Source organism: Talpa occidentalis, unplaced genomic scaffold (genome assembly GCF_014898055.3).
Source record: "Talpa occidentalis isolate TD23 unplaced genomic scaffold, MPIMG_talOcc4v2.1 talOcc4.10, whole genome shotgun sequence".
Classification (NCBI taxonomy): Eukaryota; Metazoa; Chordata; class Mammalia; order Eulipotyphla; family Talpidae; genus Talpa; species Talpa occidentalis.
In genome coordinates this window covers 84,557,723-84,572,773 of record NW_023600993.1, presented here as the reverse complement: position 1 = coordinate 84,572,773, position 15,051 = coordinate 84,557,723, and the positions used below count along the sequence as shown (strand labels likewise).

Genomic DNA, 15,051 nt, shown 5'->3' with positions numbered 1-15,051 from the left:
GCCACCGCATTCCACTAGCGTGTTTGGAAGAAACCACAAAATGCGAATTCAGACTTGGTTTTCCAAGTTATTATGAAGATATAGTCTTCAAAGGAGAGTAGAACATACTTTGTTTAATAGTTGCCGAGCCTGAATTGTAACTCTCACTTGTACTCATGGTATGTCAGACTCCCTTTGTATTCTTGTCCTCAGGCCCACCATGTTCAGAGCAACCAAGAATCCAGAAATCCTCCCAAGCCTGAGGCCTATTGAGGTCTGACTAACCTTCCCAGCACTCTGTCTCCTCCCAATCCCACTGACTCCTCTCTGTCTTCTCTCCCCAGGATAGTTGCTGCCTGGGAGAAGTGACCCGGGCGCCCCGATAGGGCAACGGCCCTTGCTCCGAGGCCCGGGATCATGAAAGGCCTCGGTGACAGCCGCCCCCGCCACCTCTCTGACAGCCTGGACCAACCCCACGAGCCCCTGTTTGCAGGGCCTGACCGCAACCCCTATCTGCTGTCTCCCACGGAGGCCTTTGCCCGTGAGGCTCGCTTCCCTGGGCAGAATGCTCTACCAGGGGATGGTCTCTTCCCACTCAACAACCAGCTGCCACCTCCAAGCAGCACCTTCCCTCGCATCCATTATAACTCCCACTTCGAGGTCCCAGAGGAAAGCCCCTTCCCCAGCCATGCCCAGGCCACCAAGATCAACCGGCTGCCCGCCAACCTCCTGGACCAGTTTGAGAAGCAGCTGCCCATCCACCGCGATGGCTTTAGCACACTTCAGTTCCCCCGCGGTGAGGCCAAGGCCCGCGGTGAGAGTCCTGGCCGCATTCGCCACCTGGTCCATTCTGTCCAGCGGCTCTTCTTCACCAAGGCACCCTCACTGGAGGGCACAGCTGGCAAGATTGGTGGCAATGGCAGCAAGAAAGGTGGCTTGGAGGACGGCAAAGGCCGAAGGGCCAAGAGCAAGGAGCGAGCCAAGGCTGGGGAGCCCAAACGGCGCAGCCGCTCTAACATCTCTGGATGGTGGAGCTCTGATGACAACTTGGACGGCGAGAGTGGCGCCTTCCGCAGCAGTGGCCCAGCCTCAGGGCTGATGACGCTAGGCCGCCAGGCGGAACGCAGCCAGCCACGCTATTTCATGCACGCCTACAACACCATCAGTGGGCACATGCTGAAAGCCGCCAAGAACAACACCGCTGAGCTGACTGCCCCACCACCCCCACCCGCACCCCCAGCCACCTGCCCTAGCCTTGGGGTGGGAACTGACACCAACTATGTCAAGCGGGGCTCCTGGTCCACTCTGACCCTCAGCCATGCCCACGAGGTCTGCCAGAAGACCTCAGCCACCTTGGATAAGAGCCTGCTAAAGTCCAAATCCTGCCACCAGGGTTTAGCATACCACTACCTGCAGGTAAGTCCCTGCGTGAGATGGGGTGGGCAGAGGGGTGTGAGGAAGGCACTAGGTATACTTGGAAAGTTGTTCTCTCTCAGCCTCTGTTTACTCCCGTATGTATGCATGGCTGATGTACTTGCTAATAAGGGAATTCCTCCTGCTGATCAGTGCTGTCAGCAGATACTTATTAGGGCCTTTCTGGCCTTAGCCCTGAGTAGGAATTAAAAGTCCCTGCCATTTAGAAGGCAAGTCTGGAAAGCTATGCCATCCATCCCCTTTATAGGAGCAGTTGCATGGCATTTCTTGAGGGCACAGGACTTCTTGGGGACAGGGACCACTTCGGATATGGCTTTGTGTCCCCAAAGCTGGGACACAGTCTGGCAAAGAGGAAATGCTTGAGAAATGTGAGAGAAGAGGGGGTAGACGAACAGGTGAACAAAGCTAGAAATAAGTGAACAAAACTAGAAATAAGACATAGTAGAACAAAGCTAGAAATAAGACGTAGTGCCGATAATTAGGATGCTGGGAGAGAGAGATGCATAGATAGTCGTATCAGTAGGAACAATGTGATGGACAGCAGTGCAGAGGGTTGCAGGAGCCCAGAGGCCCTAACACAGTTCAGGAAACTTAACTTTATTGTAGCATTTATGCACCAAGACTCCTGCACTCTCAAGGGCAGAGTCCAGACTGTGGATGAAAGTTACAGGAAGTAGATTTCAGTCCCTGTCAAGATGGAAGGGGGTGCTTGTGTAGGTAGCAAGAGACTCATCCTGGGGACTATGCCAGCACAGGCCTGGCCAGCCTTTGGGAACACATTAGATACATTTTGAACCAGATGAACATCAAAGTCTGACAAAGCCCTGAGTTCTTGTTATTTTGTATAAAATCCCAAAGACAGTGAAACTATGGGGAAGGGGCAGAGGGAGACTTTTTTTTTCACTAGAAGGAAAGGAAATCTAGGCAGTATTATATATTTAAGGTATATGAGGTTCTCAATTTACTTCCTTCGTTTACAGACAAAGAGGGTGGTGTGTGACTTGGCTCCGTCTCAGAACAGTGTGGTTTGGTCTGGCCATGTGAAAAGACTTCAGAAACACCATGAAAGTGTGACCCTGCAGGCCCTAGGGATTTGTCCTGTCTGTTTGGGTGATAGGAGGTAGGGGTGTGGGGCCTGGGCTAGCAACAGATTCTGAGCAGAGATGTCCAAGGTCATCTTCCCAAGATGGAGGTAGGGAGGATGTACTAGCAAGTACATGTAAGGGAGGTAGAATGTGCAGGCCCTAGTGACTGGCTGGGAAGTCAGCTGCAGGGGAAGAGGGTATTCAGGGGAAAGTTGAAGGGGCCCCCTCAGTGGGAGCCCAGAAAGTGACCCTTCCTCAGCTGGGAATCAACCAGAGGGCAATATGAGCACCAAGAAGGATGTGATACCTGTGCCAGAGAGTTACTAGGAGTGTGCATTTGTGCACATGATGAAGAACGGGCTTGCTGTGTACACAGAGAAATGTGTGTGTGTTGGCATCCATGGTGAAGGGTGTAAATCTAGTGAGGGTGTGCACTGTGTTGAGGAGGGGTTCTGTTGGAGGGTGTCCACTGTGCAGTGGTTGCTGGTGTGTGAAAAGGGCCATGTGATCTGTGTTCACGGTGTATATACATTGAGGGAGGCACACACAATGAAGTAGTTACTGGAGTGTGTCCTTGATGACATGGGTATGTGTGGGAAGGGTGAGCTTGTTCCCTGAGTTATGTGTATCTGGCGAGGCATGTTCATTCAGTCACCAGGAGGTACTTGATTGTAAGGGAATTCCTCTCACTGTGTGCACATGTGAGTATGTACTAGGTAACAGGGATATAGGCTGGATGCTGTCCTGGAGCAGCTGGCAGAACCTGCCTCAAAAAGGCTGGGGAGGCCCGGCAATTGGATTCTGCCACCATAACCCCTTGGGGCCAGGACTGCTCTCATAGCTGTGACCTCACTTGCCTTTATCACCTCTTCCATGACTGGGGTGCCTGAGGTTCAGTAGGGAAAACACAGCCATTTTTTCTCGCTCACCATGTGACTGCCCAACCCCAAAAGCCCCTCTGTTGACTGAACCTCAGTTTATTATCTGTGGGAAAAGGCATGTTGATTGGCTCCCAGGACTCTGTCTCCATACTTAAAGTGCTAGGGTCCTCTATGTTGCAGAAATAAATTCTAGCCTTTTACCAGGCAGGGGAAGAACAAGCGGTACTTAAGGAATGGTGAGGTGAGGAGAAGATTTATTACTCATGCATGAGGTCCCAGACCTGGGTAGCCCCTTAAGGTCTGAGCACCGGTCCAGAGACAAAGGGTCTCTTTTATACACAACCATCAGATATTGATAACATGGGTCAGTGAGCACAAAAGTTCTTGACAAAAGGGGGAAAACTGCAGATACTGGAGTATGGCCTGGGAGATCAGTCGGCCTGGCCAGTGCTCCCACTGTTTTAGAATGTCACCTCCTTTAGATCACCTCCTTTGTTATTTACACTAACTTTGCATTATTTACTGCACCAGGCCTGTGACTCTTTAGCAGGAAACAGGAAAAGATTTCATTTGCTTAGTAGTTCCCTTTCATTCTGACTTTCCTGCCCCTCTTCCTAGGATCGGGTTGGGAGTACTCAGGTTGTGGAGGACTATAAGCCTCTGAGATCGCAGGGGAAGTGATGGGAATACAGTGGGGGTTCAGAAGGGTAGCTCTGGTGGGGCCCATTGTGATCAGAGGCGCCGGGCCGTTTTGATGTGGCACACCCATCCTGGGATCCATGGAGAAATCTGAGGACAGAAAGCAGCAGGGATTTCCTGAAGGCCACACGGGGAAGCTGTGGCAGGGCGGGAACCCAGGTATCCTTCCCAGTCAGGGCTCTGCTCTGTTGCTGGGTGGCCTCCAGGGCGGCACGTACCCCAGCCCCAAAGACTGAATCTCGGAGGGGGATGAGGGAGCTTCAGAGCCGGAAGCTGAGGGTTCTCGCCCACGACTCATTCCCCGGCCCGAGGCTGGGAGGCGGTGGCGCCCCGGGAAGTGTGCTCTGCCCGCCCTGCCACCCTCCTGCGGCCTGTCCACCCCTCCCCAGGTGCCCGGCGGCGGCGGCGAGTGGAGCACCGCGCTGCTGTCCCCGCGCGACGCGGACGCGGCGGCCGAGGGCCCCATCCCGTGCCGGCGCATGCGCAGCGGCAGCTACATCAAGGCCATGGGCGATGAGGACAGCGACGAGTCCGGCGGCAGCCCCAAGCCCTCACCCAAGACGGCGGCGCGGCGCCAGAGCTACCTGAGGGCCACGCAGCAGTCTCTGGGCGAGCAGAGCAACCCCCGCCGGTGAGCGCGCAGCCCCGCCCCGCGGGCCCCGCCCCCTGCCAGCCCGGCCCCGGGGTCCCCGCCCCGGGAGGTCGCTGCGCTCTCGGGAGTCTCGCCTGGAAGCGCCACCACCTGGGGGTTGAGTCCCACCCACCAGACGCTCTGGCTGCTTGTGAGTTCTCCGAGGTGGACAACTCCAGTCGGGGAGCCCCGCCCCCTGGCGGCACCGCCCACGGGCCGCCCCGGCCCATCGGGCCCGCCCCCGGAGAGCGCGCCGGCCCCGGCCCCGCCCTGGGGGAGCCCCCTCCTGCGCGCCCCAGGCCGGCCCCCTGGCTGGGCGAGCCCCTCGCAGCTGTGCCCGCCCGAGAGCCTCGCCTTCCACCCCTTCGGCCACCCTTGGAGAGCCCAGGCCCTACACATGAATTCTGCCTTCCAACCCCAAATTCAGGTGAACGCGCCCACTGTGACCTAGGACACCCCCCGCCCCCGCGGGTAAACCTTCCTCCGGGTTAGCCTGGTGCCTGACAGCCACGTCCTTAGATGGGCCCCTGCATTTTAATGAGTGGGCTCCGGAGGGTCCTGCCATTTAGTGTCAGTCCCACCCACCCAAGTTCGAGCACAGGTGAGCCACATCCTTGATAAGCCAGGAAAGCCTCTCTAGAGGGACTGAGCCTGGTAAACCCTGCCCGCAGGAACCGCATCCCAGGTAAGTTCCACTCCTCAGGGGAACGGCCCCAGAGGACCCACTTCTTCAGGTTAGGAGAACCCTGCCTTGAGTGCACCCATCACTGCCCAGGGAAGCTAGATCCCCCTCTGCCTGGGACCCTGTAATTGACTGCCTTGTTGAGCTCCAAGATTGGGACAAGGGTGAATCCAGAAGTCAAAGCGAGATAGACTGCCTTCACCAGTCCTGTCACGCTGCCTGGAATTTCACCATTCAAACCCCATCCTGTTGCTTTAAGACTTGGAAGGGTTAGTGAATTGATGAACAAACGAGATGCATGTAACACAGGAAGCAACAGTTGAAATGTTAGAGAGGTGAGCCTTTTGCAAACAGCAGTCACAGTGGGGACTAGACCAGGATGGAGTGGAAGTACAGAATCCATCCAGTGGGGTATAAAATGGGTGAAACTTGGCATAGGAGAGTCAAAGTCATTGATGAGGAGAAACTTGGAAGAATTAAAGGAAACAAATTTAATCCTATATCTTCCACTACTGGAGCTTGAGCCACAGCTTCATGGAGGAAGTAGACTGGGAAGACTGCAGCAGAGGGCAGAGAGCAAGTGAGGCGCTAGCAACACACACGAAGTAGGGAGAGGTAGGCCTTCTGAGAAACCAGGAATCTCATTGGCTAGGACGGAAGGCAGGGAAAAGCTTCCAGGTGGGAATTCAGGACACTAGCAGCCAGTCTCAGGTCTGCCCCTTTCTGAGCCTCAGTTTCCCCATCTTTAAGTGAAGGGGCTGAGCTGGACGATCTCTAAGACCCCTTCTAGTCCTGAAATCCTGGCATTCTACAAATGTCCAGTGGCCACTGAGGTGGGAGCAGTGGGCAGGTCTGGGGTGCAGACCTTTAATGAGAGAAAATCAGTAATAGTGGCAGTAATAATGATGGGTGCCCTCTGTTAGCACCTGCTGCCTGCTGGGCTCTGTTCTGCCCCAGTATACTTCAGTCTGCGTCACTTAGACCTCATCCCATGCCTACTGTATAGGTGTGGAAACAAACACTTAAGCCAGGGGCGATGACTTGCCCGGGGTCACCCAGTGAGAAATCTGGATTGCAGCCCAAGCCCTCTATCTTAAGGTTCTGTGCTGCTGGCTGCCTGGACCTTATCCCCTGGGCAATGCAGCAGGTGGCCCAGGATCAAGTGTGTGTGAGAAAGGTTAAAGAGCCTGGGAAAAGTGATGTTTTTGGGAGCCTGGTGGAGGCCACTTGTGTCAAAACTGAAGCCCTCTGGACAATGCTAACCGCAGGTCAAGGCTAGGGGTCTTGACCTGCTGTCTGGGTCCAGCCCCTAAAACCCAAGAGAAAGGGTTGTAACATTGGGCTAGGTTGGACCATGCCGGTTTGAAACAGTCAAAAGCAGGTTTGTACTGCCACCTTGAGGCTGCAACAGGCATGGCAGATACAGGCTGCCTATGTCCTCAAAGCTTCTAAAAGCTTTCCCCTTACTCATCGCTGCCTGTTGCACTAGCTAGTCTGGCAGTGACTTCCATTTTTCTTTTTGCCACTGGATGATATTGGCCAGTCTTTCCCTGCCTGGGCCTTTGTGTCCCAGGCTGAATGTGGGCTGAGCCCTGTCTGCTCCCCACCCCCCACCAGGAGTCTGGACCGCCTGGATTCAGTGGACATGCTGCTGCCCTCCAAGTGTCCCAGCTGGGAGGAGGACTACAACCCCATCAGCGACAGCCTCAACGACTCCAGCTGCATCAGCCAGGTGAGGGCGGTGGGCAGCCAGTGACCAGCGGGCTTGGGAGAGCCCCAGCTCCCCCCAGGACGTTGACACCCCACTCCTGTTGAGTGGTCCCAGATGTCTGCACTGTGCTTTCATTTGGTCTTTCTTCTTGAAGTTGCCTGTGTGTGTCTTTCTGCCCCAGTGACCATCCAGTGGCTGGAGAGAGGTCACAGTCTGACATGCATAGCCTAAGAGAGGCCACACCCAGATTGCTGGTGGGGGCCTGCGGGCCTTACTGCTCCTTGGCCTCTAAGCCATGAAGGTAGGGAAGGTTGTCACTGACAGTATCAACCCAGGACAAGTCACCCCCTCCCTAAGCCTCAATTTCCTGATTTAGTACAGGAGAGTGATTATTTCTATTGTGAAGGGTTGTGAGCATTCAATGAGATAACCAACATAATGTGCTTATCAGAGGGGTAATAACCTTTATGGTTATCGTTATCATCTTGCTGTGTCACCTCTGGCAAGTTGCTTCTGTACTCTGGGCCTCCATGTCCCATCTGCTCAGTGGAAAGGTGGACTTCCAGGGCCAGACAACTCTGCCACTAACAGAGATAAGCACACTGTGCTACACTGTTAATTCTCAACCTTGAGTTCCTTGAGCCTTCACAGCCACACCCCAGAATGGGCCTTATTATCCATATCCCCATTTCATAGATGAGGAAACTGAGGCACAGAGAGGCGAGGTCACACAGTCAGGCAGAGGCAAAGCTGGGTGGGGACCTAGAACTATCAGTCCCCAGACCTGGAGCTCCAGCTCAGACCTGGAACAAAGTAGTTTAGGTTTTGCAGAGGGCCAACCGGGGCAAAGGCAATCCCAGTGGTGTGGGTAGGGAGACAAGGCCCAGAGAGAGTAGACACTGAGTCAGTGGAGCAGGCGGATGCAGACCCAGCCTCCTCTCTGAGCAGGAACAGGCCACAGGTGCTACTGTGTGCAATCCCATGGCCCAGGAAGGCTGTTATACTGCTTAGAACCAAACTGAAGGTTTTGGGACCCCAATTCCTCACCAGCACATTACTCCTGGCCTGTCCTGGCCAAGCCCTACCCAGACCCTCACCTACAGCACGGTCATTCCCAAACTCCAAGGAGACTAACCTCAGACTCAGGGAGGGACAGGACACCCCAACTGTGGGACCCTCTGCCCCTCATCCAGACCCCACCAAGTCTCACCTGAATGGTCATCCTGCACATTCTCAGTCTACTGCCACCTCCAGTCTATTCTCAATGATCAGAGGGGGCTGGTAAAAGCTATATGTCAGATCACATCACACCCAGACTCCAAAACCTCCATGCCTCACCCTTCCCCCAAGTGAGAGCCAGTGCCCTTATGCGCCCCGTGAGACCTGGCTTCCCTCGTGGACAAGATCTCCCCCTTGCTCCCTCTCCCTGTGCCAATCACATTGGTCTCCTTTCCGCTCCTCACCCAACAAAGCTCCACTTTACTCCTGCCCCAGACTCACTGCCTTTATTCTTCCCTCTGCCCAGGAGTACTCATCTCTCAAATATTTGCAAGCTGGCTATTCACTGCATTTTAGGTTTTAGCTCAAAAGTCACCTTGTCAGGGGGGCCTTCATCTAAAGGAGCCCCCAGGGCACTTTCACTTACCTGGTTAATTCTCAAAGGACATCTCACTATCCGGAATTATGTTTATGTGCTTGTTTACTTGATGCCTGTCTCTTTCTTAAGACTGGGAGCTCCCTGCAGGCAGGGACAGTGTCTCCAGCTCCCCACAGTGTCTCCAGCACGTGGTATAGGGCACAGAAGTATTTGCTGAATGGATGGCTTCCTTCCCTGTCTCTTCCATGTGTCTCAGTTTTCTTGTCTGTTCTATCTTCCTCTGCTTTTGTCACTCTGTCCTATCTGTCCTCCTTCACATTTTTCTCTGACTCCATGTTATCCCTCTCACACACCCCATCAGCTGTTCCTACCTTGCCCTGGCACTTGGAACATGTCTGTCCTTTGGACACGAAAAGGCACATAAAATCAACCAGGCTGGAACCCACTATCGCCCACCCCGCCATCCCACTGCTGCCTTCTTCTAGTCTAGGGACCCTCCCAAAACCTTGACTGACCTGAACTACATATACAGTTCTTAAGTCAGAGATGACCCAGCTCTGGCCATGTCTCTGGAGCCTCGACTCCTGCCAGAAGGAGTACCCCTTCTACCGGGCGCTGGACTAGGTAGGCCATGAACAGGGAGAAAACTCTGGGCTCTGTGCCTAGTCCGTAGGCCCTAGTGGTCTGCCTGCCCAAGTAAGAGGCAGCAGACAGGGCATCCAGGAGCCAGAACGAGAGAAAGACCTGTAAATAGCTGATCACCAGTCCTCGGCAATGTCCAGCTCTGGAAGGAAGTAGCCCCCCACCCCTGAAGGAGGCCAAGTGAGACTGCCTGGGCTTCAGCTGATCTGGGGAGGAGGTTAGACCAACCAGTCACAAGCCTGCATACCCACCCCAGTCCCCAGCCTTGGTCTCCCCATAACCCTCCCCCTCTCTTTCCTGCAGATTTTTGGACAGGCCTCCCTGATCCCCCAGTTGTTTGGCCATGAGCAGCAGGTCAGTATGTTTGCCCCTTTTCTCACACCCCAATTCCAGAGTCCAGGCTGGGTCATAGGCCTGGCTTCTGAGTGGTCCTAGCCCCCGGTGCAGGATGAGGAAAGGCATCCTCTGAGAGTCTTGGCTCCATCCCTCCCATAAAACCTGGGAAAAGCCTGGGGAGATTGCTTCATTTGAACATAACAGAGCTGGCGACTAGCCCCAGGTCCGCTGACTTCTCTCCCTTCCAGGGCTCCAGCAAGATCTTTAAGGATGTTAGGGCCTTGGAATGAATGCAGATACTTTTCAATTTTATAAAAGTTGGGCATGCCAGTCCTGGCACTGTCTGACTGCCCTAATGGTGCCCCCATGCATACCCATCCTTCCATTGGAAGTGACCCCTTGTCCCTGACAGGCCCCAGCCCCCAGGTCAGAAAGCAGGACCGGAAAGGCCCTTTGAGCTCAACCCTTGGTGACCAGAAGTAGCCAAGTGACTTGGCCAAGACCACATGTCCTACAGGGGCAAAACTAGGACTGACACCATATTTCCTGATGCTAGCTGTGGATGCCTCGTGTGACCCCATCACCTCTTGAACATTTTATTCGAGAAGATTTTGGGGAGCCCACAGTGGGCCAGGTGAGCGCTTCCTCCTCTAACTTTAGCAAGCTCATGATAAAAATTTGATGTGTTAACATATACAAGGCAGTTCCCCACACATACCTCAGTGATGCACATACCAACAGCACTGCCCAGGTAACCCCCGTCAAAAAAAAAGAAGCTTGATTCACATTTCCAAATCCTTGCACTCACCCCACAAAGCTACCTGCAATAATAGGTACAGGTTACAAGGTGCTAGTCTCCCAGACAACTATTCTAAGCACACAATATGAATTACCTCATTTAATTTCAATAAAAATTTTATGAAATATGATCTATAAGTAGCCTCCATTGTGTAGCTGGGGATACTGAGGCACAGAGCAGGTAGGTGGCTTGCCCATACTCATATGCCATGGAATAATGGACCCTTGTAGTCTGATTTCAGGGTTGTGCTGTTACTGTGCAATCCCAATAGGAGCCCCTCAGTAAATTGCAGGTTGCATCTTGGAGGATAAATATCTATCTCTTTGATAGGTAGTACCTTGATAGGAGGATAAATACCTACCTCTTTTCAGTGAATACTGAAGTCACATGACTTACATTTTATCATTACTGTTCAATAGAACTTGCTGCAACTCTAGAAATATTCTGTAATCCACACTGCCCAATAAGATAGTGTGAGCAAGTGAAATGTGGCTAGAAACTGAATTTATTATTTAATTAATTTAAACCTAAATAGCCACATATGGTTCGTTGCTACCATGTTGGACAGCACAGATTTAGAGCTTTCCAAACATTCAGTCCAAATTGGGTGATGAGCCTGCTTGTCATTTTATCTAATGCAGTGCCAAATAAGTACACAGGCATTCCATTTCATTTAGATGAGGAAACACTGACCCAGAGGATAGTGATGGCCCAAGATCATACAGCCAGCTCCATGGCAGAGCTGATCCTAGGCTCAACTCCATCTTTTCTTCCTCATAATGCTCAGTGAACTTGTGCTCCCTACCCTGTACGTCAGACCTCCCCCAGGACCTCCACCCAGTGTTCATCTCTGGCTAGCTGATGGATGCTTCAACTTACATTCCATGATCCCTAGTTACCAATGGCCTGAGACACAGATCAGACAGACCCTCATAGAACTCTTGAGAGTACACTGATGATGAGGCCCCTCTATGGTCACACTCCCAGCAGCAGATTTGCAGGATCCTTCATGTCATCTCTGGAGGAGACGCCACTGGATGTGAGATACCTAGCATACCTGCAACCATTCTCCATTCTGTCTGTAGCAGACATCACTAATCAATCCTCACTGCCACTACTTTCATTCCAGTCTTATGTCTTTATCAGACTATTGCATTAGTTTCATCTCTGGCCTCTGCCTCCATTCCAGACTTCCTCCCCAACACCTACTCTAAATACCAGAGTTAGATTGATCTTTAAATATAAATTTGCAATGTTGGATCTGCCAGTTCCTCACTGGTGACTCCTAGCAAGCATTTTCCCCTCACTATCTCTAGTTATTTTGCTTGAAAAATGAAGATAGTGGACCATGAGATGGTAAATACTCAGCACTCTTCCTGCCACCCCCATTCCAACATGCAAGACAGGCATTACTGACTGGTCAGTTTTCTTTCCCACTGAATTCAGATGGAACATCAAGATTTATTAATTGATAAGTGTGGACACACGAGATATAATCTATTTAATATCCTAGAAACTATCCCAGGTAGTTTTTCCTCCATTGTAGACATGGGAAAATTGAGGCCCAGAGAGGTGAAAGGGGCTGTGGATTTCTTAGGGGCTCTATCTGCCCATCCCATACTCTGAGATGGAGTTTGGGGGGTGAACTGAGTTGAGGCGCCACAGATTCCAACCCTGCTTACTGAGCCAACCACCAAGCACCCCAGCCCTCCAGAATGGGCAAAGCTGGCCCCTGATGCCTGCCTTTGCCGGCACAGGTACGGGACGCAGATCTGAGTGACCAGTACGAAGCTGCCTGTGAGTCAGCCTGCAGTGAAGCGGAGTCAGCAGTGGCAGAGGCTCTTGACTTGCCTCTGCCCAGCTACTTTCGCTCCCGTAGCCACAGCTACCTTCGCGCCATTCAGGCAGGCTGCTCACAGGAGGAAGACAGTGTCTCCCTGCAGTCCCTCTCACCCCCACCCAGCACCGGCAGCCTCAGCAACAGTCGGACGCTTCCAAGTGAGTACCTAAGGGGGTGGGGAGGGGGGGCGTGGTCTTGTTTATGTGTTTGTTTAGCAAGGGGACTGCAGGAACAATTTGTGGTGAGCCAACTGGTGGGAAATGCTGGGGAGGAATCCATGGTGGGCTGGCCAGAACTGGAGGGGTGATTAGGACAAAAAGCAGGTCTTATGGTTGAATTTGCTGCTAACTGGCTGATTGGAGCTCAAATGGGGGTCATAGAGGCAGATGCTATCACTGTTGGGCTGAGTGGGGTTCAAGAGTGGGGGAGCTTATGGGATACTCTGTTGCCACCTGCTAGTGGATGTTGCTTACTGACACCCTACCTACCTTTCAGCATTAGTGCAGCAGGTAGGCATACCTGTGGGGAGGGCAGAGCCTTCAGGGAGAGGATGGGATCTGCACTGAACCTTCTCGAAGGAATGGGTTTGCAGGTTTCTCTCATGCACAATCAGGGACAAACTACCCCTCTTGATACTTACTGTAAACCTTCTGAATGATCAGAGAAAAAGGAAGAAACTGTGTCACAGAGCAAGCACAAGGAAAATGACGGCACAATTTCTGGTTTAGGGCCTCCCCGGTGGCGCAGCGGTTGAGCGCTGGGTTGCAAAGCTGCCCGCAGCCTCTGCAGCACCGGTTCAATCCCTGGTTGCTCCCTGGCCACTGGAGGAGGGTCCCACTTGGCGCGCAGGCCCCTCCCGCCGCCTGCTGCTCCCCTCAGCAGTGTGCTTCGGTCCTTCTGCCTGCTCTGCTCCCCGCTCTGGCTCTGGTGAATTCTCTCACCCTCCCGCGCTTCTGACTGTACCCAATGCTTGTATAAATAAATAAAAAATAAATCTTAAAAAAAAAAAAAAGCAATTTCTGGTTTAGTAGAAAGAGCTGTGAGCCTACTCTGGCTAGCTCATTCTCCTCTCTGAGCCCCAGATTCCCTGTCTGTAAACAGGCATAAGTCAGACCCCAGAGAACTCTTGGGGTAGGCAGGGCCTTATACAGGATAGGAGCTGACAAGTAGTAGCTGTCATTGCTGGTTCTCAAACTTGACTCTGAGCTTCTTGATAATTAAAGGCAGTTGGACTTGAATTGTAAGAAGAGAGCATTGTTTGTAGTGCTCTGTTGGTGTTTGGGGTAAATAAATGAACCTGAATCCCATGGTAGATAGTCTCCACGCAGGAAACCAGCTTATTGACTGAACCACTTAGTCTTTGCAGGGGCCAGAACTAGAAACTGCTTTACATCACTGTTGCCTTTCAAACCCTAGGTGTATCTGGGCAAAACCCTGAGCTTTTCTAGACCTTTAGGTTTTTTAGACCTTAAGGAACAGTCTCATTTTCAGGATTAAAAGTAGTGCTTGGTCTTGTTTGCAAACTTTAGTCTTCTCAAAGTTCATGCACCTGCATTTGGGGCCTAATTGAGGCCAGGCAGGGTCATCAGTGTTTTCTCTGTTCCTTGTTCAGCGATGGTCCCCTCCTCAACACTCAGCCTGTTTGTGCTGGGGGACCTTTGCCCTGTGGAACTCTGATGGACTAGTTTGCCACAGCCTGCCTTCTACACCTGCTCTCTCAGGTAGCCCTGCCAGCTTCTCCATCTTAGAAGTCTCCCAACAGTTTTTTTTTTTTAAGATTTATTTATTTATGCATACAAGAACTGGGGTACAGGTCAGAGGTGCAGGTATTCACCAGAGAAAGAGTGGGGAACAGAACAGGCAGATCTATTGAAATACACTGCTGAGGGGAGCAGCATGCGAGTCAGGAGAGGTCTGCTATGCCATGTGGGTAGCTCCCTGGCTGGGGGATTGAACTCATGCTGTAGTGGCTGCTGAATGCTTCATAGGTTGTGTCTTAACCACCAGGGAGTTCCCTCCCACCAGGTTTTGAGGCCCAGGTTCTGTGACCTCCAAATCAAGGAAGTCCTCCCAGGCATTCCACTACAGTCCCACGGAGGCTTCAAGTAAAGGTCAGATACCCCACATCATTGAACCTGTGGAAAGTTCTCTCTGATGAGTTGGCCCCAGCAATTTTCTTCAAATAAGTTCCTACTAACCTGTCTCTCCCAGCCCAATCATTCATAAGTGGAATGAGAATGGGTGATGAGAGGCTACATGTCCTGGAGCTGTTTGGGTCCCTATATTGCTACAGTGGTGCCATGTAACAACCAACCACAAAATTGGTATATTACAATTCACATTTGTTTCTTGCTTCCAAGATTGTGGTTCGGCTGGGAAAGCTCTGCTCCACATCTTTCATCCTCTTCCTGAGTCCAAAGGGTCCTCATGGGATCAGGGCTTATTCTTCTATGAGAACATGGTGGTGCAAAAACACAAGAGAGCAATCCTAACTACACAAGCACATTTCAAAGCCCCAGTTTGCACATCTTCTAAAGTCCTGTTGGAAAAGAACTTAAAGAGATGGAGAAGTACCGCCCACCTTTTTGTAAGAAACTTTATTTAGATGGCAAAGGATGTAGATACAGGGAAGGGTGAAGAATCAGGACAATAATTCTATCTGCTATAATCTACTCCCAAGCCACATTTATTCACATAGAAAATGTGCTTATCCTGAAGACCCCCAAAGTCTCATT

At 52.1% G+C, this 15,051-nt stretch overlaps 1 protein-coding gene across 3 annotated transcripts in view; it reads left to right on the top strand.

Annotated features, from left to right (window-relative positions):
- DLGAP4 (DLG associated protein 4) overlaps nt 1-15,051 on the top strand; it is a 131,928-nt gene that overhangs the window by 50,478 nt on the left and 66,399 nt on the right. Inside the window, exons 2-6 of one of the 3 annotated variants that reach the window (XM_037495547.2) lie at nt 324-1,395; nt 4,468-4,709; nt 7,009-7,123; nt 9,645-9,695; nt 12,234-12,474. In XM_037495547.2, the coding sequence (XP_037351444.1) occupies nt 397-1,395; nt 4,468-4,709; nt 7,009-7,123; nt 9,645-9,695; nt 12,234-12,474 (1,648 nt within the window). In that variant the 5' untranslated portion in view covers nt 324-396. Of the gene's footprint in view, nt 1-323; nt 1,396-4,467; nt 4,710-7,008; nt 7,124-9,644; nt 9,696-10,233; nt 10,312-12,233; nt 12,475-15,051 lie in introns of those variants that run through there. The other 2 variants (XM_037495556.2, XM_037495550.2) reach the window with 2 other exon arrangements.